Below are 17,277 nucleotides of genomic sequence, written 5' to 3'. Positions count from 1 at the left end.
GCTTTAAAAACATTTTTGTACTTAAACAATAGTAGTTACAATTTAGTATTTTGCATAGACACTTTGGTGAGCTCTCTTAAAGTCAACCTTGTTGTGCTAGTGGATGAGCTGTGAAAGAAGAGATGTCTTCCTCATCCTCTGTTGTCTTTCTTTATTTTATGTGGGAAGAAAAAAGCAATTAAGCTAACACTAAAGGAACTGAATGCAATATTTGCTTTGCTGTGTGTGGTAAACCCATCTTCCCAGAATGGCATAATCAGAAGGCCAAGTAAGGAGCCTCTACCTTGCTTCCCTGTCTGGTACAGCTTCATTGGGAAGAGGGCAAGAGAAAGAAGCTTCATGAGGGATGCCCATGGACTTGTTTAGGTCATTAGCATTCAGAAATATCTCTCAACCCAAAGAGAATTATGGAGAAAATAACACGTGGCAATGCCTTTTAATACCAAGTGCATCTTCCACAGGAATTTTGTTTAGAATGAAACAGAGAGTGAAAAATTTAAGAAGCAGGCGAGTGGGGAATAAATGCAGGATGTATTTACACATTCAAGTGCCAAATACTGGAAGGCTGTGAACCACTCACAGCAAAGAAATGTACTGAACCATCAATTTAGTAGGTCATTCTGAATGTAGGCAACAAAATGGCTGTGTGTGTGAAAAGCCACTACTGTATTTTGAGAGAGCCTTTCTAACAATCCTGAAATATTAATAACATGGTCTTAAATGGTATTGAAGACAAAAGAATGTGTTAAGGGTAGCAAGGGCTGCCAAAAATAGCACAATGACAATTTTGTTTTTTCTGCTTGCACTTGTAAAAGCAAGAAGAAAAGAGTAAAAATAGTCAACATGTTAAAAGAACAGCAGCTTTCAATTTTCCAAATTGATAGAAAGCTCTGTATTTCCCAAATGAATTCACGTGTAATTTATTCTTAGTACCATGTTAATACCAGCTTTGAGGGAAAAAAAATGTAGACTTACAAATTCATTCTTTTCCTTGAATTCACATAATAAATACACTAAACTTTTGAACCTTAACAAATGGGAAGAAGCATCTTCCAGTATGATTTTTGTGAGCTCTAAGTTTAGTCTTGTGACTAGAAGTTCTCTTGTAAAAATAAAAGTTGAGGAGAGCTGGTAAAGTGGCTGAAGTCATAGAACACCTGCCTAGCAAGTGTAAGGCCCTGAGTTCAAACCCCAGTACTGCAAAAAAAAAAAATCCAAGAATAAAAGAAAAGATTAGGAAATTGCAAGGCTTTTTTTTTTCCTTGCAAGCTTTAAGTGTGCACTAATCAGTCTGTTAGCTAATTTCTGTGTTGACCTTCCACTCCCACTATGAGATTTTAGATTTTGATGCTTGACACAAAAAGTGCATAAGAATTACCCAAGGACCATGTAGAATTTTCTTGAAAGATATAAAAATAATTTGTGTCATGTTCACAGTCCCGATGTCTTGCTTCAAGTTGCTTGGGCCGACTGTGACTCAGTGAGTGACAAGTGAGACCCGGGGAGGTTGTGTCCATGTTCAAGGGTTCTGTGCTTGACGTGGGATGGCCAGGCTCGACCCTAGTGCTTTCTCCTGCCAAAACCTGGGTTTCTGATTTTAATGGAAGCCCTAGGGCCATCTTACCCATGACCAAAAAGCACCTTGCAAGTTGAACCTTATCTAATTATGCGATGTGTATAAACTTGAGGCCCATCAATCTCAGTCACTGGAGCAATTTGTTTTTCTAAGATGCTTCGGTCCAGTGAAAGACGAAAGCAAATAAGGGAGAGATTGATCTCTGAGTGCTTTTATTGTCGGTGCTCCACACATCATAAAGTTTTGGCTCGTTAAAGGAAATTCTATAAACAACTTTAGTTAATAACAGTGAAGTAACCAGTAACCATGTGCCTTTCTGAGCTCCTGCTAAATTCCATTTCCGTTTGCCATTAGGAGAGTGTGATGGAGAAAATGGCCAACGGGATATACAAGAGCAAGGAGCAGGCTTTAGCTGGGAGCTGCACAGATGCTTCATGGACCATGATAGCAGAGGCCTTGTGGTCATATCTCCACAAAGAACTGAGCAGGGTTGTGGGTCTCAGTTTTTAATAACATCTGCCAGATAGCTAGCTGGTTGATTTCTTTGGTGGTCAGGCTGATAGAAAATCTCCAATGGCTCTTTCTCCCAGCTGTTTTTGATAATATGGATACCTCCTAAGGGCATGATAAATGGAGAGATTTGTTAGTGAATGTGCTGGGAAGATTGTGGTTAAGTCACTTTTTTTTTTTTTTTAGCCTCTGGTGTTATTCATAACTGAATTTTTAATGCTCTTACCTCTGTGAGTTTAATACTTGATGTTGTTGCTCAATTTTTATTTCAGTTTGGGACAGATTTGGAAGGTGATCATGAAGACTATAGCAATGCCCTATTAATTATTTTTTATTATGAGGTTTCCCAGTGTGATTGAATTTTCCATGTTGGTGAAAGTAGTCCTCAGTGTCAGTGGGGTGTTTGTAAAGCTTAGGTCATGGAAATTGTGTCAGGTGCCTAAAGAACACAGGTGCAGGACTTGTGTTCTCTGTACCAGCCTCTTGGAGGGTGCGTGGACTGTGGAGCAGGGGTGCTGGGAAATGGAGGGAATGGAGGAGGTTTTATTTACTTGAAAAAGAATACAAAATACTTGCTTATCTTTAAAAAAAAGTCATAGCACATTATATTCCAGAATCTACAGTTAGTAGTTTTTATTGCTTGGTGCTAAAATCATGACCTATGCCTTTTATACTCGATTGCTTTTGTTGGTTTTTTTGATGTGGTTCTCTCTATAACTATAATTAGGAAGTAATCACTGGCCAATGATTTGTTAGCATTTGGACACTCTCGCAACTGATGGGTTAAAGACCAGGCTCTCAGATTCCAGAGCATGTGGCTAAGAGTCCAGGGTTTGGGGGCAGAACACGTGGGGAGCAAGCTGGTTGCTGACACTTCCCAGATGCATGGTCTTGGACCAGTAATTACCTGCTCAAAGCTGGAGTTCCTGGTTTCTAAGGCAGAGATAATAATAGCGCTATGGAAAGGAGCTGCTATAAGGATTGACTAAGACGTATTTATAGGGCACCAGGCATCTGGTGCTTGTACTTAATACTACAACTTTCAAGCAAATGTCTTCTAGTGGGCTCTTTGTCACTTGTCGAGCAATGTTAATGTCCCTTAAAGAGTGTCTGTAATCAATTGATATTTTGGGTTGCTTTGCCTGCATTTCAGGCCAGGTGATCATAGTGAAACCTCTCTCCCTTTTTTCTGAATCAAGGAAATGTCTTCACATTTTGTTTTGCTGTGTTCACAGTGGTTTATATGTGTTTGTTTTTCTTCTTTCCTTCCCTGTAGCTTGCAAAATTGGATATTACAAGGCTCTCTCCACGGATGCCACCTGTGCCAAGTGTCCACCCCACAGTTACTCTGTCTGGGAAGGAGCCACCTCTTGCACCTGTGACCGAGGCTTTTTCAGAGCTGACAATGACGCTGCATCTATGCCTTGCACACGTAAGTTATTTGCTTGTCTCCTGTTTCTTCGATGGCAATGGCTTTCATTACTACCTAGCAGGGTACTTACTGCCTGGTCTCCTCCCAGGATTGCCATGCAGGGGGCAAATTAGATCAAGCATGCATCCTCCTCCATCATAGCAGGGGAAATGCTGATGAAAAGAAAGGATCTTTTTCACCATTTCTGGTTGCCTTCAAAATGCACAGCTGCCAGCAGACTGCTTTGTGGAGCAGAGACTGAGTGTTCAGGGTTGTCTGACAGCGTAATTAGAGCTGAGATTGGAATTTATAAATGGCTTTACCATTGCATGGAGGGCTCAGAGAAGCTTGGCAGCTCTGGGAGAAACAGGTAGAGGGCAGGGTTTGGGAATGTGGTTTCAGTGTAAAAAGAGACAGCTCAGTGTGCGCTGAGGTCATTGCTTGAGTTGTCATATGTCTTCCTTCTTTCCTCATAGTTTTGTATTCATAACACTTAGGCCTGGATCCTAATAAATGCTTCCTTAATGATAGGTACTTAATAAATGCTGGGCTAATGAATGAATGGGGCTGGCAAGCTCGACGTGGGAGGGGAAGTAGAGAAATGGCTTCTCACACTTTCTTTGGACAAAGTTCCTAGGTGTTGCAGTCCTTTCATGTACACACTGGGCTTCACAGGTCCTGCAATGGCTATGACCTTGACCAGGACAGAAATGATGAGCCTGCATTAGGTATGTGGCCTAGTGGTATGATGCATTGACTGTCCACAGACTGTGGGCTTTTTTCTCAGTCCACTGTTTAGTGGCTGAGTGATTGCACAGCTCAGTTACCCCATCTGTAGAATGGAGTTAATAATGGTAGAAACTGAGTAGCCCTTTTCCAGAATGCTTGGGAACAGGATATTTTTGGATTTGGAAACATTTGCATACATACAATGAGATATCTTGGGGATGAGACCCAAATCTATACCTGAAGTTCATTTACTTAGTATATACCTTATACACATTGCCTAAAGGTATCTTAGGCACATTTTTAGTGAGCCTGGGTTTTGACATGAGGTCACTTGTGGAACTTTCCCTTTATGGTATCATGTCTGTGCTCAGGAAGTATTGAACTTTGTAGCACTTTGGACTTTGTATTCCTGGACTAGGGAACCTTCCTTGATGGCTGTTGGTGTTCAGTGCCCCCTGTTACTTACTTGCTGTATAAAATACTTAAATAATGCTACTTGATATGTTTGACTTTTACTGTTACTGTGACTATTATTATTTTGCTCCTTACCTACTATAACTTCCATCTTGGCTGGCCTGGAGCCAGCATCACTGAATATAGATCTGCTGTGAGGCCAGTGAGCAGCATAATCAAGTACCTCCTTTAAAAGGATCAGGAGCGAGATTTCATATTCATCCCAAACTCATGTTGAAATTGCTGTAATTTCAGGATTGGCTTCCATAACAAGAGGCACTTCTATTAATAGTCATAACGAGAATTAAAAAATTATACCCAGGTAGTACTGTATGAGGCACTTTCAGTAAACCTATCACCTGGTCCACGTAGTACTGGGTTTAAAGGGAACTTCCTTCTATAGACAAGGGAACTGCTGGCTCAGAGATGTCCAAAACCATGGCACAGCTCATACCCTACCTTGGCAGCACAGCTTTACAACCTGAAGACTCGGAGTTCCTGATTCTGGGAGGTTCTCTTGCCCATTCTCCCAGGTCAAGCATAAACTTCACAGATGAGTATAGAAAGGAGCCTTCGGTGTGACCATAAGTAAGAAAGATTTCCTTGCTACTTTCTTTTTCTATTTCTTCTGTATAGACTAAGTACTTTCTCTGGATGGCCATTTTTCTTTGACCTGATCAAATTCTGACCTTTTTCTTTCCCAATCGAAGTATTTTTTAAATTCTGTTACATTTTGTGTGATTAGTTAATAACAAACTCCCTGCCTCTGTCCACACCCACTGCCAACAACTCTCTAGTGGCAGAAATTTAGGACACAATAGCAAATTCATGGGGAACTACTTTGGGCTGACATTTGATAAGTACTCCCACCCCAACCCTCTTTTTTTTTGCATCACACAGTCTCCTACTGGCCATACAGAGAGCTTTCTTCAGGTTGAAGTTTGATGGTGCTATGAATGTCATGAAATTCATCATTGATGGCATGACCGGACTCTTTCTCCCAGTTGCTTTCCAGTCTCATGATTCTGACCTGTTGTCTAGCGTTGTAGGGAACCATGAGTCAATCACTTAACTACTGCACCTTGCTACTTGGGAGTTTAGGGCACCTCCAAAGGTTTCCCATCTGCCTCTGATCCTGGATCATTTGTCATACGTGGAGTAATGGAGCCCTTGGAATTTTATTCTTCTGGGGAAATAAATTATTAGCTTTATCCTGAGAATACAGGTGAAAAAAAAAAAGAGAGAAGATAATACTGATTTTAGCATATAAATAGAACTAAAAGTTTCAAAATTCATGTGACTTTTGCATTTTTTTCTGAGATTGTTTTCACAAGGTTCGAGGCAATGGGAGATCCTTTCTTTTTTGCTCCTTGGAACTCCTCCTCCACTTCCTTGCTCTAGAGGTCACTGCCTCCCCCTGACATGGTTCCCAGGATTTCAGTGACCAGAAAACAGTAATGATGGCAACTTCACAGACTGGCCAGCCAGAGAGGCTTGGCTCCAACCCCTAATCAGGTTTGTGACATTGAGAATGTGCTTACTGTCTCCACACCCTAATTTCCTTATCTGAGAATGGATTCTTATTATCTATGCAAAGATATTGTGAAAGTCTGGCACATATTAGGGATCTAGTAAGTTTTGATCTCTTCCTCTTCTATCTCCAGCTGACTATTTCCTTCCCCATACACCTCCACAGAAGGCTGGGAATGCAGCTCCCTGTCTTGCTATTGGTGGCCACATCGCACTGTGAAATCTTTAGGGACAGGCAAACGTTGGTCCATTAATTCCATTGCACAGTTAAGGTTGAGACTTCTACAGAATTGAATTTTAAAGTTTCATTTTAAAAACAAAACATTAAATAAGTCCTGTAAAAACTCCTTTGAAGAAGGACTACTTTGCTAATTGATAGACATATTAGTAAGTTAGGCAGCAGAATTAGAACCTAGTTCTTAGCTCATGACTGTCCTAGCTCTCTCCTTTCCTGTGGGATATAGTGCTCCTGCATGGCCCAATACAGTAACCACTGGGCACATATGGCAATTTAAGTGTAAAGCCATGTAAATTACATTTAACACTCAGTTTATGCTTGCCACATTTCAAGGACTGAGTAGAGCCCTAGATGTTTCTGTGGAACTGTGATGCAAGAGACATTTCAATAGCAGGACAGTGGGAGTTTCTCAAACAACCTCTTGTTGAGATAACCCACAGAAAAATCCCCCACCCCCAGCTTTATCAGATTCTTTTGACAAGAGGTGGAGATGGAAGAGAACGTAAACATCAGGGATCCTTTCAAACTGACTCTAGCCCCTAATCAGTTCTTCCCAGTTGGTTAAGCCAGGTGACAAACCCAATTCCCTTGTGCTGACAGCCATGATAATCAGGCACCTTCTTTGTTCATTATGCTGTCTTTAACCCCAGCATTCTTATGCAGCCCTGCATTTAGTGATCGCTCACTGTGACTGCACACTAATGAAGAAATAAAACACACTCTCTGAGACTCATTCTTCTAGCCAAAGAGAGCCTCTGCTCCACTGGCTTGTAAAATCAGGTTTTCGTTCACTTGGAGAACGATTAGACCAGGTGAATGCAAGTAGCATCGGCTAATTTAGAGGGAGACACCTAGAAGTTCACACCATCCACAATGCTGGAAGAGTATGAGAGTTTAATAATAAATAAGCAATATTTTTAGGAGGACTTGTGGTAGAGCCTCTGGTTAGCCTAACATGAGTAGCTGGAATTACAGCAGCTGTGGTTGAGACCATGTGACTCTGTATTTCAAAGAGGCGTCATCTGAATATTTTTAAGAAAGCAGCCCATGTCTGTTAAGAAGAAGAGGGAGTTTAGAACAGTGCTGAATGCCCCACCCCCAACCCCATACTGTGGATTAAACTCTCATACATGTTAGGCAACTGCTCCACCACTGAGCCTCATCCCGGCCCTTTTAAATTTTACCTTTCTAAATTATGCAGGCTGCCCTTGAACTTGTGGTCCTTTTGCCTCAGCTTCCTGAGTAGCTGGAATTACAGATGTATACTCCCATTCTTGGCCAGAATAGTGCCTCTTAAAACATCAGTATTGGAAATCACTTAGGAATTTGTTGGACAGAGGTCAGGCCTGAGATTTCTTCATTTCTAACATAGCCATCCTTAAGGTCTGCCTGATGCACACCTGGAGCTCAAAAAATTAAGCCTAAGAAGGAATTTTGATTTCACGAATCACTTCTTAGCAGGAATTTTGATATGATTTTGCTTACTAATGAAATGAATGTCCTTTAACTACAGATATCTTGGCCTGGAATGAAGTGTGGCCATCAGCAGTGTTGGGAGGGGTCTCCAGCAGGAAGCTTTTGAATGCCTTCCTGCTTTAGTTGCTTGTTCTATGATTGTAGTAAGACAGGTCTTTTCCCCTGCAGGGGAGGCCAGAACGATGTTATATGTAAGGTAACTTTCTAGTTTCTTCCTGTCATTCAAATTTTGCTAGAAAAAATGCCTTATGAAGGAAGTGATTGACTTTGTACGTCTAAAAACCAAAGTATGTATCGCCTCTCCTTTGTATATTATTTCTAGGAAGAATTTTAAAAATGAATCCTACACACCTAAGGGACATGTTTTGATAAAGTAGTAAAAATTAAAAAAAAAAACTTTAATAAGATGACATTGCTAAGATGCTCTATCTTGCTCTGTAATCTCGTTTCAAAAACACGGTGTTTTTGTAAAGTGTGGTCCCAACAGGAGGACAATTCATGAACTTCGCATCAAAAGACAATTCTTTATACAACAGTGCTAAAAATGGGACTTCTTTTCACATTCTTATAAACATGGAGCTCACCTGTTGCTTACAATTTTTTAATTTTGTATTTTCAAGTGTGCATATTGTACACTTTTTGGGGATATGCTTAGTAATGCTATGTGTGATTCTTCTGGAGGTTGATAACTTTGCTGGCAGTAGATTTTCTTTAAAAGAATGGGCAGTTACATGCATACTTCAAAAGTATTTTCTTGTACAAAAAAAGTTATATAGGTTTTGTTTGCTATCTTAATTTTGGTTGTATTCTTTGATGTTAACACATTTTGTATAATTGTATCGTATAGCTGTATGGAATCATGTAGTATCAAATATTAGATGTGATTTAATAGTGTTAATCAATTTAAACCCATTTTAGTCACTTTTTTTTTCCAAAAAATAGTGCCAGATGCTGATGTTCAGTGTAATTTCTTCGCCTGTTCAGTTACAGAAAGTGGTGCTCAGTTGTAGAATGTATTGTACCTTTTAACACCTGATGTGTACATCCCGTGTAACAGAAAGGGGCAACAATAAAACAGCAGTCCTAAAGAAAGAATATGGCAGAAAAAGATATGTAAGCACAGTCTTATTTTCTTTTGTTGTCCAAAATACTTAAAATTCTTGAGCCTCCCAGAAATTGGAAGCTAAATAAAGCAACTCAAGTTTCCTTTAAAAAAAAAATAAAAACCAAAGTAGCTGATTTGTTATCTTTGCTTCACAGTTTCCCATATTTTTCAAATGACAATTTGCCCTTGTGTTTTTGCTCTTTACTTCACTTGTTGGATGAAACTTACTAGAGCTTTGTGATGAGGGAGCACTCTGTGAGTGAGAGATTGTGACTGCATTTCCAACTTGAAGGGCCTTTACCAATCTGTCCCCAAGTAAACAGGACCTAAATAATTCCATCAGCATGCCAAACAAAGAGTGGTTGATTGATACTTGGATGTGGCCTAAAATATTCTGAAATTGCAGCTTTTAAGACAGTTTATACTGGATGAGCTTAGAGCTAATGAGGGCAAATTTACCAAGATCTGTGACAAAAGGCCCTGATTTGAGGAAGCTTCCTGCAGGTTTAGGTTATCAAGAAATTGAAATAGCCAAGCTCCAAACGGCAAACATCACTTACTTTGTCTTTACATTGCCTTTTCTAATTGAATTTAGTGCGCTGCTATATTTCCTCCAGAAAGTGTATTGTTTTAAAATTGCCATTTCAGTTCTATTACTCAAAGCCCTCGCTTCTAATGCTTTCTGACAGTTATCAACATAATGAACTGTAATGAAATGACGAGCTATCTTCAGTGGAAAACCAATGTCGATCCCAGTGGTGCAGTGTGACTGTGTTGTTAAAATTTGAATGCAAATTAAAATAACATTGTCCTTACTTGCTTCCAAGGTCAAGAGAAGAGAGACTCTTCTTTTTCTTTTCCCATTTTTTTAAAGTGCTTTAATTTGAGAGATCTCACATCCATTTTCAAACAAGCTCTTGAAGGTGCCCCTGATATATTCAGTTCAGTTCTCTCCCCCAAAAGATTCAACATGCTCAACCGTCTGGCTAAGGGATTTGGGGAAGGATGTCTAGAGTGAGGCTTTGATGTATAAACCATGGGATAAATGGCAGCCTAAAGTTTCAAGTAAACTACATTTTTTTCCCACCCCAGAGCATATTTCTTTTTCCTTTTGAGTTGCAAGTAGCTAATAATATAATGATAGGAGAGGGGTACGTTGTGTGGAGCAGGTCAGTGAAGGCACAGGTTAGCTCTACTAAAAGACTAGTCGCTAGAAGAGTGAGAACAGAGGCTGAAGTTCCCCCATCGTTGCTAATGAGAGTGTTTCAGAAGATCATTGGTTGAGCTCTAACCATGTTATCATCCATGCAGTCAATCATTTTGTGAACAGATTTGTATGAAAAATCTTGACTCTACGATTTCCAGGGGAATTTCACATTTCATGTCATATATCAAATCTGCGATGTAATAACATAGTTTCTACTGTATTCCATTTGTCACAAAATGAAAACTCAGATTGGGACACCAACCCCTCATGGCTGGTTTTTAGTTTGGAACTAGTGGCTAAGACAGCTAATATGTCTGTCCCTGGACTACAGACATTGATCAAAGCAACAAAAGACATTTTAAGGATTCAGATGGAGCTTTCAACCCATTCCATTTCTAGGCTGCTTGCTTAGAGCCCACAAGTTCAAGGTCTGCTGTGGATGACTGAGTAAACCAAACCATTGTTTCTTCCTTTCCAGTTGCCTTTCTGCATTTTAACTACTTATCCGGAAAAGTAGAGAAGCAAGTGCGTGATTCTTTTTATTTTTTTGTGTGTTGGGGGGAATGTGCTACTGGGATTTGAATTCAGGACTTCCAGACTGACCTGGGTTTGTGATCCTCCCGATCTCTGCCTCCCAATTTAATCTGAGATTATAGGCACTAAAACTCTAAGCTGATCGCGGTCCATTTGGTGGTAAAATTTTAAAGTTTCATGGTATTTCATAAAAAAATGAGGTATCATCTTATTGAATTACTTTTAAAAGCAGTGCCATCTTAAGCCCCCTCCCTGCTTCCTCTCCTACTTACTTTGCATCATATCGGGATGAACAGTACAGTGTAGCTTCACCATGCATAGGTTTGAGGAATGCTAATGCAGGCTCAAATGAAAGACATAATCCGCCAATGTGGGTTATCACAATTTTTCTACCCCCATGAATAATTATGAGTGGTTTGGCATCGACCAAGCCCCATCACTTCTGGATGGCATTTTTGACACTATTCACGGAAGTCATACAGTGGTTATGCACGGCATGCTTCTTTGAAACAGGGTCAATTATACATTTTTCCGAGATCCCCTGGGGTGAGAACTGAGTGTCTTCTTTGTTATTAGCGTTTTGATTTTTCTCTGAGCGTTTCCTCTTTCTTCACCTACTCTCTAAAACCCAGCAGAAGATGTGCTGAGGAAAGTACTGTTGTAGAAACATAATTGCCTCTCTTCTCCTTCCTGTGGTCTTCCACCAGGAAAAGAACTTTTGAGAAACTCCTAACTACCCTCTTGCATGGAAGGTAGGAGCCAGGCAGAAGGGGCAGCCTAGGGAAGACAACAGCATCATCCAAAAAATAATGCTAGCCAGCTACTTTCAAGCAGGGCAGGGAACTAGAAGAAATTGAACTCTGGGGTAAATTGAGAAAGGAAGAAACTTTCCACTTTGTTCCAAAATGTAATTCATAATTAGGCTTCGCTATTTTCTTTATGAAAATATGAAGGAGAGGGGACCATCATTAAGCTTTGGTGTCAGCGTTTCTGAACAAAGCTTTGAATGCATTGGCTGGGTTCATGTAGATGAGTTGCCTAACTTTTCTTACCTTAGTTTTTGGTTATCAAATGGCTGTGGATAGTAAATACTTTTCTGTCTGATTTTATTATGGGGATTACATTTGAGATAAGGTCTAAAAAAGTGCTATCTGAGACAAGTAAATTCATCCACAGGCTAACTAATTCTCAGATGAAATACCCACTCGTACTTTTTTCTTGGTCTTGCTAGTGTAGCTTCCTCACTTATGACTGAGAATTGATAAAGTACTTCAGCCATAATCTAGTCATCTTCACATATAAAGAACCCAGGAAAGAAAAGACAAACGATTCCTGGAGAGGAGAAAGAGAAAATAGAAATAACAGAAAAATAGATGATGGCAGAATGTCAGCCACACGTTAACCTCTGGGGGAAGTTAAGAACTTTTCACAACAGCAACAAGTGGGAGATATATTCACATTTTTTTTTTAATAGTGGACAGCTTTGCTTTGGCACTGTTCATTCTTGAAGCACATAAAGTGCTGTGATAAAAGGTTATGCACTGGCCATGTATCTCAGAAGAGGTATCCCCAAGCAGTGATCTTTATGTAAACCAACCCTGCAGCAAAGGCTGGGAGAAAGCAATTAGCGTTGACAATGTATATAGCTGTGGGGGAAAGGGAGAGCGCAAACTGTATTTCACTCAAAACCTACACTCCCCAGCTGTTTACTCTGCCTTATAACCTATCTTTCAGCTGCAGAAGAGATTAACAAAAGCTTATCTGAAGGGTTGAAGGGCTTTATAGCTAAGACACTGAAGTGTTTTTGACAGTCCAAAAGTTGCGCGTGGCTAATGAAGCCTTGTGAAATGGAACTTCTTCCCTGGAATATAAGTTGTGCACTGGTTGCCTCCACATTAAAGTGGTGACAGTTGCCCTTAGAGAAATTGATCATTTAAGAGTTACATTTCTGCCTGTGCTCTTGGGGGATCTTCCTTGCTACTTCCAGAATTAATTTCATGGCTCAGGCATTGAATTTTAAAATGGTGATTAAAAATCAGTTAAGTATTAAAAATCTGTAATAGCTCTGGAAACTGCTCTATCACAGGAGCCCAGCTGCTTCGGCTTTTCTCTCAACTACTCCTTGCCTTCGTGGCAGACTGGAATTTTCGTTTTTGACATTTGCAGCATGAGATTGCCTTTCTTTTTTCTTTTATTGTTTTTTTTTTCCTGTTCGTCTTTCATAACAAACAAGTACTATGACAGTGATGTTTCAGATGAATGAATTGGATTTATTCATTCAGCGGGTACTTAACTGAGCAAGTGCTAGGTTCCAGACATTTTATAAGTGCTGTAAGTACTGTCATAATCTGGAAAAGGAAGAAGATCGCTGTTTTCCTGGAGGTTATGTTGTTATGTTGAATGTAAATAATAAACCAATAAATAATGGTTTATTCAATGGGGTGCATTGAGACAGAAGGGGGAGAACATAGAGGAGTCAGCTATAAGGATTCAGCTAATCAAAGAGCTGGGAATGAGAATTCCAGGCAGAGCAAGTTCAAGCTTATTTTTTTTCTCCTGGGGTTTGGGAGTGTGTTGTTATAAGGAATAGAATTTTCAGTTAGTGAGACTCTATCTCCAAAACAAGCTGGGTATGGTGGTATATGCTGTAATCCCAGCTACTTGGGAGGCAGAGGTAGCAGGATCACTGTCTGAGGCCAACCTGGGTAAAAGTGCAAGAGCTAATCTGAGAAACAAACTAAAAACAAAAGAACTGGGACATAGCTCAGTGGTCAGTGGTACACCACTAGCAAGCATGACCCCCACAGTCAATCCCCAGGACCATCAAAAAGAAAAGAAATAGAATTTTCAGGTTTATATGCTATATTACCCCAGATAGGTAGGTAGATAAATAGATAGATAGATGGATAGATAGATAGACTATATATATCCACTGCAACCATCATAGCAGGTTTCCATCTTTTTGCTAAACTTCAGACACTTCCTTAAGGCTCAATGTTAGGCTTAGCATTAATCAATCTTTTTGAATGACCTTATGAAAGTTCATAGAGATTTCAGTGGCCACATAAATACTGGGTTATCCTAAAGGGATAACTTTAAACCCTGACATAAACCAGCAAGTGTGTTCTCCGAACTTAATTTAATCCATGAGAAGGAAGAAGACATATAGAATTATTTTCTTTGATGCTTGGAATATTAACCATTGTTAAATGTCACATTTGCTAAATTTCTTTAGATAACGTGTGGTTCATTTCCAAAAGCTCGTCTTTTCCTGGAAGAGAGCACATGTTTACTTAGGAGGATTAAGATCCCTTTTGTGATATAGCATATGATGTGATATTTTGTGATATGATAGCCCTTTGTATCTGCTATAATTTGGCTACAAGTTCTTTGGGGCTTCATACTGTCAAAATCCTGTCAACTCAATGCAAGTTGACATTCCACTAGAAAATAATAATTACCCATTGTAACACCTTTCACCAATACCTACTGTGTGATGCAGAAAGTATTTCACACCAGTGAAGAAAATGGATGTTCATTTAATTTATCCATAAGGGCACGAAATTTAGTACCTATCTCTGTCAGAGCAATGAAAAACTCAAGAAATAGATCATGGGATTTCATATATTTTGTTTCTTCCTTAGTCAATAAAGTTGGATATAACTTAGGTTTTGGAAGCAGTGTTGTTGCCTGGGCATTACAAATACATATGTTTATTATGTATGTTACTAGTCTGAGCCCTGTTATAGGCTGAGGGCGTGCTTAAAGTCCCTGGAATTATGTACGTAATTACAAGAGTACCAGAGAGCATCTTCCTGTGAAGAAGGTGCCTTGCTTGCCTCAAACTTTCTGTAGCAGGGGTTGGCAAACTACGGCCAGAAGGCCAATTTGAACAGCTGCCTATTTTTGCAAGTAAAGATTTCTTGGAACGTAGCCCTGGCTGTTTGTTGAGGTATTATCTGTGGTTGCTTGCAGGCACAGTGGCAGAATTGGATAGGTGCTGCTGCCACCATAGGACCTACAAAGCCTAAAATATTTACTCTCTGGCCACACAGTAAAATTTCTTCATAGAGAAAGTATGCTGACCTGTGCTGCATTCATAAAGATTATTGCATTTGACTTTTGTTTCTGGTAGTGTAGCTATTATCTGCAGCACTAAATTATATTAAAAATATGGAAGGCATTCTAAACATGAACACTTGAATATGTCAGTCCCACTCTAGGGGGATGCAGAGAGAATCCTCAGCTCATGTGTTAATATCAGAGGAAATTTACGAATACAATCGAAAATGGAAAGGAAGAACATTTTCCCCTTAAATACACTGCAGCATCTGATTAATTTCTATTTTACAATTTCTTAATTTTGGTGATTAAAATAAAATTATAAGGGAAAAAATACCACTATCAATCTCTAAAGGCTAATAAGACAAATGTCAGGCTTCCTTTGGAAATGTTAGAATTAATTTCCTTCTGAGAGAAAGTTTTCCCTAGCTTCATGCCTAAATAAATCATCACCTGTAATCAAAGTGGAGAAAGAAAAATTGTAATAGGCAATCCCAACTTGACAAAACTAACTGATAGAGATTATATTTTAAATTCTCTGCTTGTAGTGGCTGGTTGCATGGTCTGAAAAACAGGCCAGAACAGTGATTGCCCATCCATCCAAGGTACACAGAATCCATATTTACATTCCTTTAAGGCTCTTCCTTTTCCCCTACCTTCCCTCCCCTTTCTTTCAAGTATTCAGGAATGTATCAAAATGAATCAGAGTGTTTTTTCCCCTCTCTCCTCCAGAGCAAGTGACACCTCAGCAAATATTTATTGAGTAAACGAATGACTTCAAAATCTCTCCCAACAGAAGTAAACGCCATTAATGTTTGGCACATAGCCGTCCCTACTTTTTCCAGAGTCACTTGAAATTATGGAAAAGGGAACTTGAGTTAAACTAGTTATACTGAGATGGTCTTTTACAGGCTTAATGCTAATGAACCTTATGTGAAAAGCTGACTAGTGCAGCTGCAGCTTAGAGACAGACGCCCTAAGTTAATTTCACAGGCTGCGTAACACTGTAGGTGGGTGGGAATAAAATACATTGAAGGTCTCTGATCAATTTCCATCCATCCATCTACCCACCCATGGACTCATCAAACATTTATTGAGCTTTCTCTGAAGTAGACACTGGGAAATAATGAAAACATCAATTCTCTTGAGGAGCACATAGACATGGGTGATAAAAACAGATGTGGAATGGGTATCTGATTAGCAAGAAGCCATTAGATGACATAAGTGAAGTAGGACATAGAAATAAGGAAGTGAAATGGGGACAAGTACCATAAGCAAGATTTGCTACCAGTCTTTATTCAGGTTAAAATAAAGCATAAAACGTTACTACTCACAATGACTCTAAAGCCACCTGTTGTCAAGGTGTGCTCAGTAAGTGTGATGTAGATTGGAAGCTACAAAATTAGAACATGTATTTTTAAACATCATAGTCTTTGTTTTAAACCTCAGATAGTCATCCCTTGTATCTATATTGGATTGGTTCCAAGACTGTGAAGATGTACCTAGCATAATGTAAGTGCAAAGTAAGTAGTTATACTGTGGTGTTTAGGCAATAATGACAAGAAAAACAGTTTAGAGCTGTCCAATACAGTTGCAATTTTTTCTTTAATCAGTTGTTTGAACCCATGGAACCCCTGGAATCCATGGATACAGAAGGGCCCACTGTATTTGTAATTGGAGACTTACTTGCAGGTGGGCATATTTCTGATGAGAAAGCAATCACTGTGTCAGAAATTTAATTGCTTCTAAACACCAGATTTAAAAAAAAACGATAAAAATAGAAAAGAGTCTAAGAGTTAAGATTTTTTCCTTCTGGATGCCTTGTGTTTATTAAACAAAAGCTCATGTTACTCAGAATGCCTGTTTTCTCCTTAGCCATCACTGCAAGTAATTGTGTAATGATGTTAAGTATAACTGCGGACCCAGATTGGCTTTTGGCAGTGTTTAAGTCCATATTTTTTCTCATCATTTTGAGAAGAGAATATTTTCAATGGTTTCTCACTGTAAATGACAAACGTACTTGTTACATATTTATCCTCTTTTAATCAGCCGGAGTTGTGAGAAAGAAACCTCAATCCCTTAGACACAACACAACCACCATTATGATTTCAGCTTGCAAGGCATCCCTCCTGTCCCAGGTCTTTGCAGGTCAACATTGTAATTATACTGGGTGGATATTTCATTTCTACTTTTATCGTAAGACTTTGTCATAGTCTAATTTCCAGTCTGCTACTGTGTTCTCATGTACCCATCACGTCTTATGAGAGTAGAATGCAAAACATGTAGTGTAGTTTTCCAAACCATTCGTGGAGGCAACATTGGATTGGAACTTGCCTTGTTCTCCATCCTGTCTTGAGTATTTACCCCAAAACCTCCCCCAAGAATCACTGCCTAAGGAACAAAGCTGTTCTTGGCCACTGCTTGTTTTCGCCTCAGCCCCACATTT

At 39.5% G+C, this 17,277-nt stretch overlaps 1 protein-coding gene across 2 annotated transcripts in view; it reads left to right on the top strand.

Annotated features, from left to right (window-relative positions):
- Epha4 (EPH receptor A4) overlaps positions 1-17,277 on the top strand; it is a 134,650-nt gene that overhangs the window by 54,976 nt on the left and 62,397 nt on the right. For both annotated transcript variants that reach the window (XM_020166169.2, XM_074071831.1), the window contains exon 4: positions 3,363-3,518. In XM_020166169.2, the coding sequence (XP_020021758.2) occupies positions 3,363-3,518 (156 nt within the window). The remainder of the gene's footprint in view (positions 1-3,362; positions 3,519-17,277) is intronic.

Source organism: Castor canadensis, chromosome 4 (genome assembly GCF_047511655.1).
Source record: "Castor canadensis chromosome 4, mCasCan1.hap1v2, whole genome shotgun sequence".
In the NCBI taxonomy this organism is placed as follows: domain Eukaryota; kingdom Metazoa; phylum Chordata; class Mammalia; order Rodentia; family Castoridae; genus Castor; species Castor canadensis.
The sequence above is the reverse complement of the archived record's forward strand: the minus strand, read 5'-3'. Positions and strand labels throughout refer to the sequence as shown.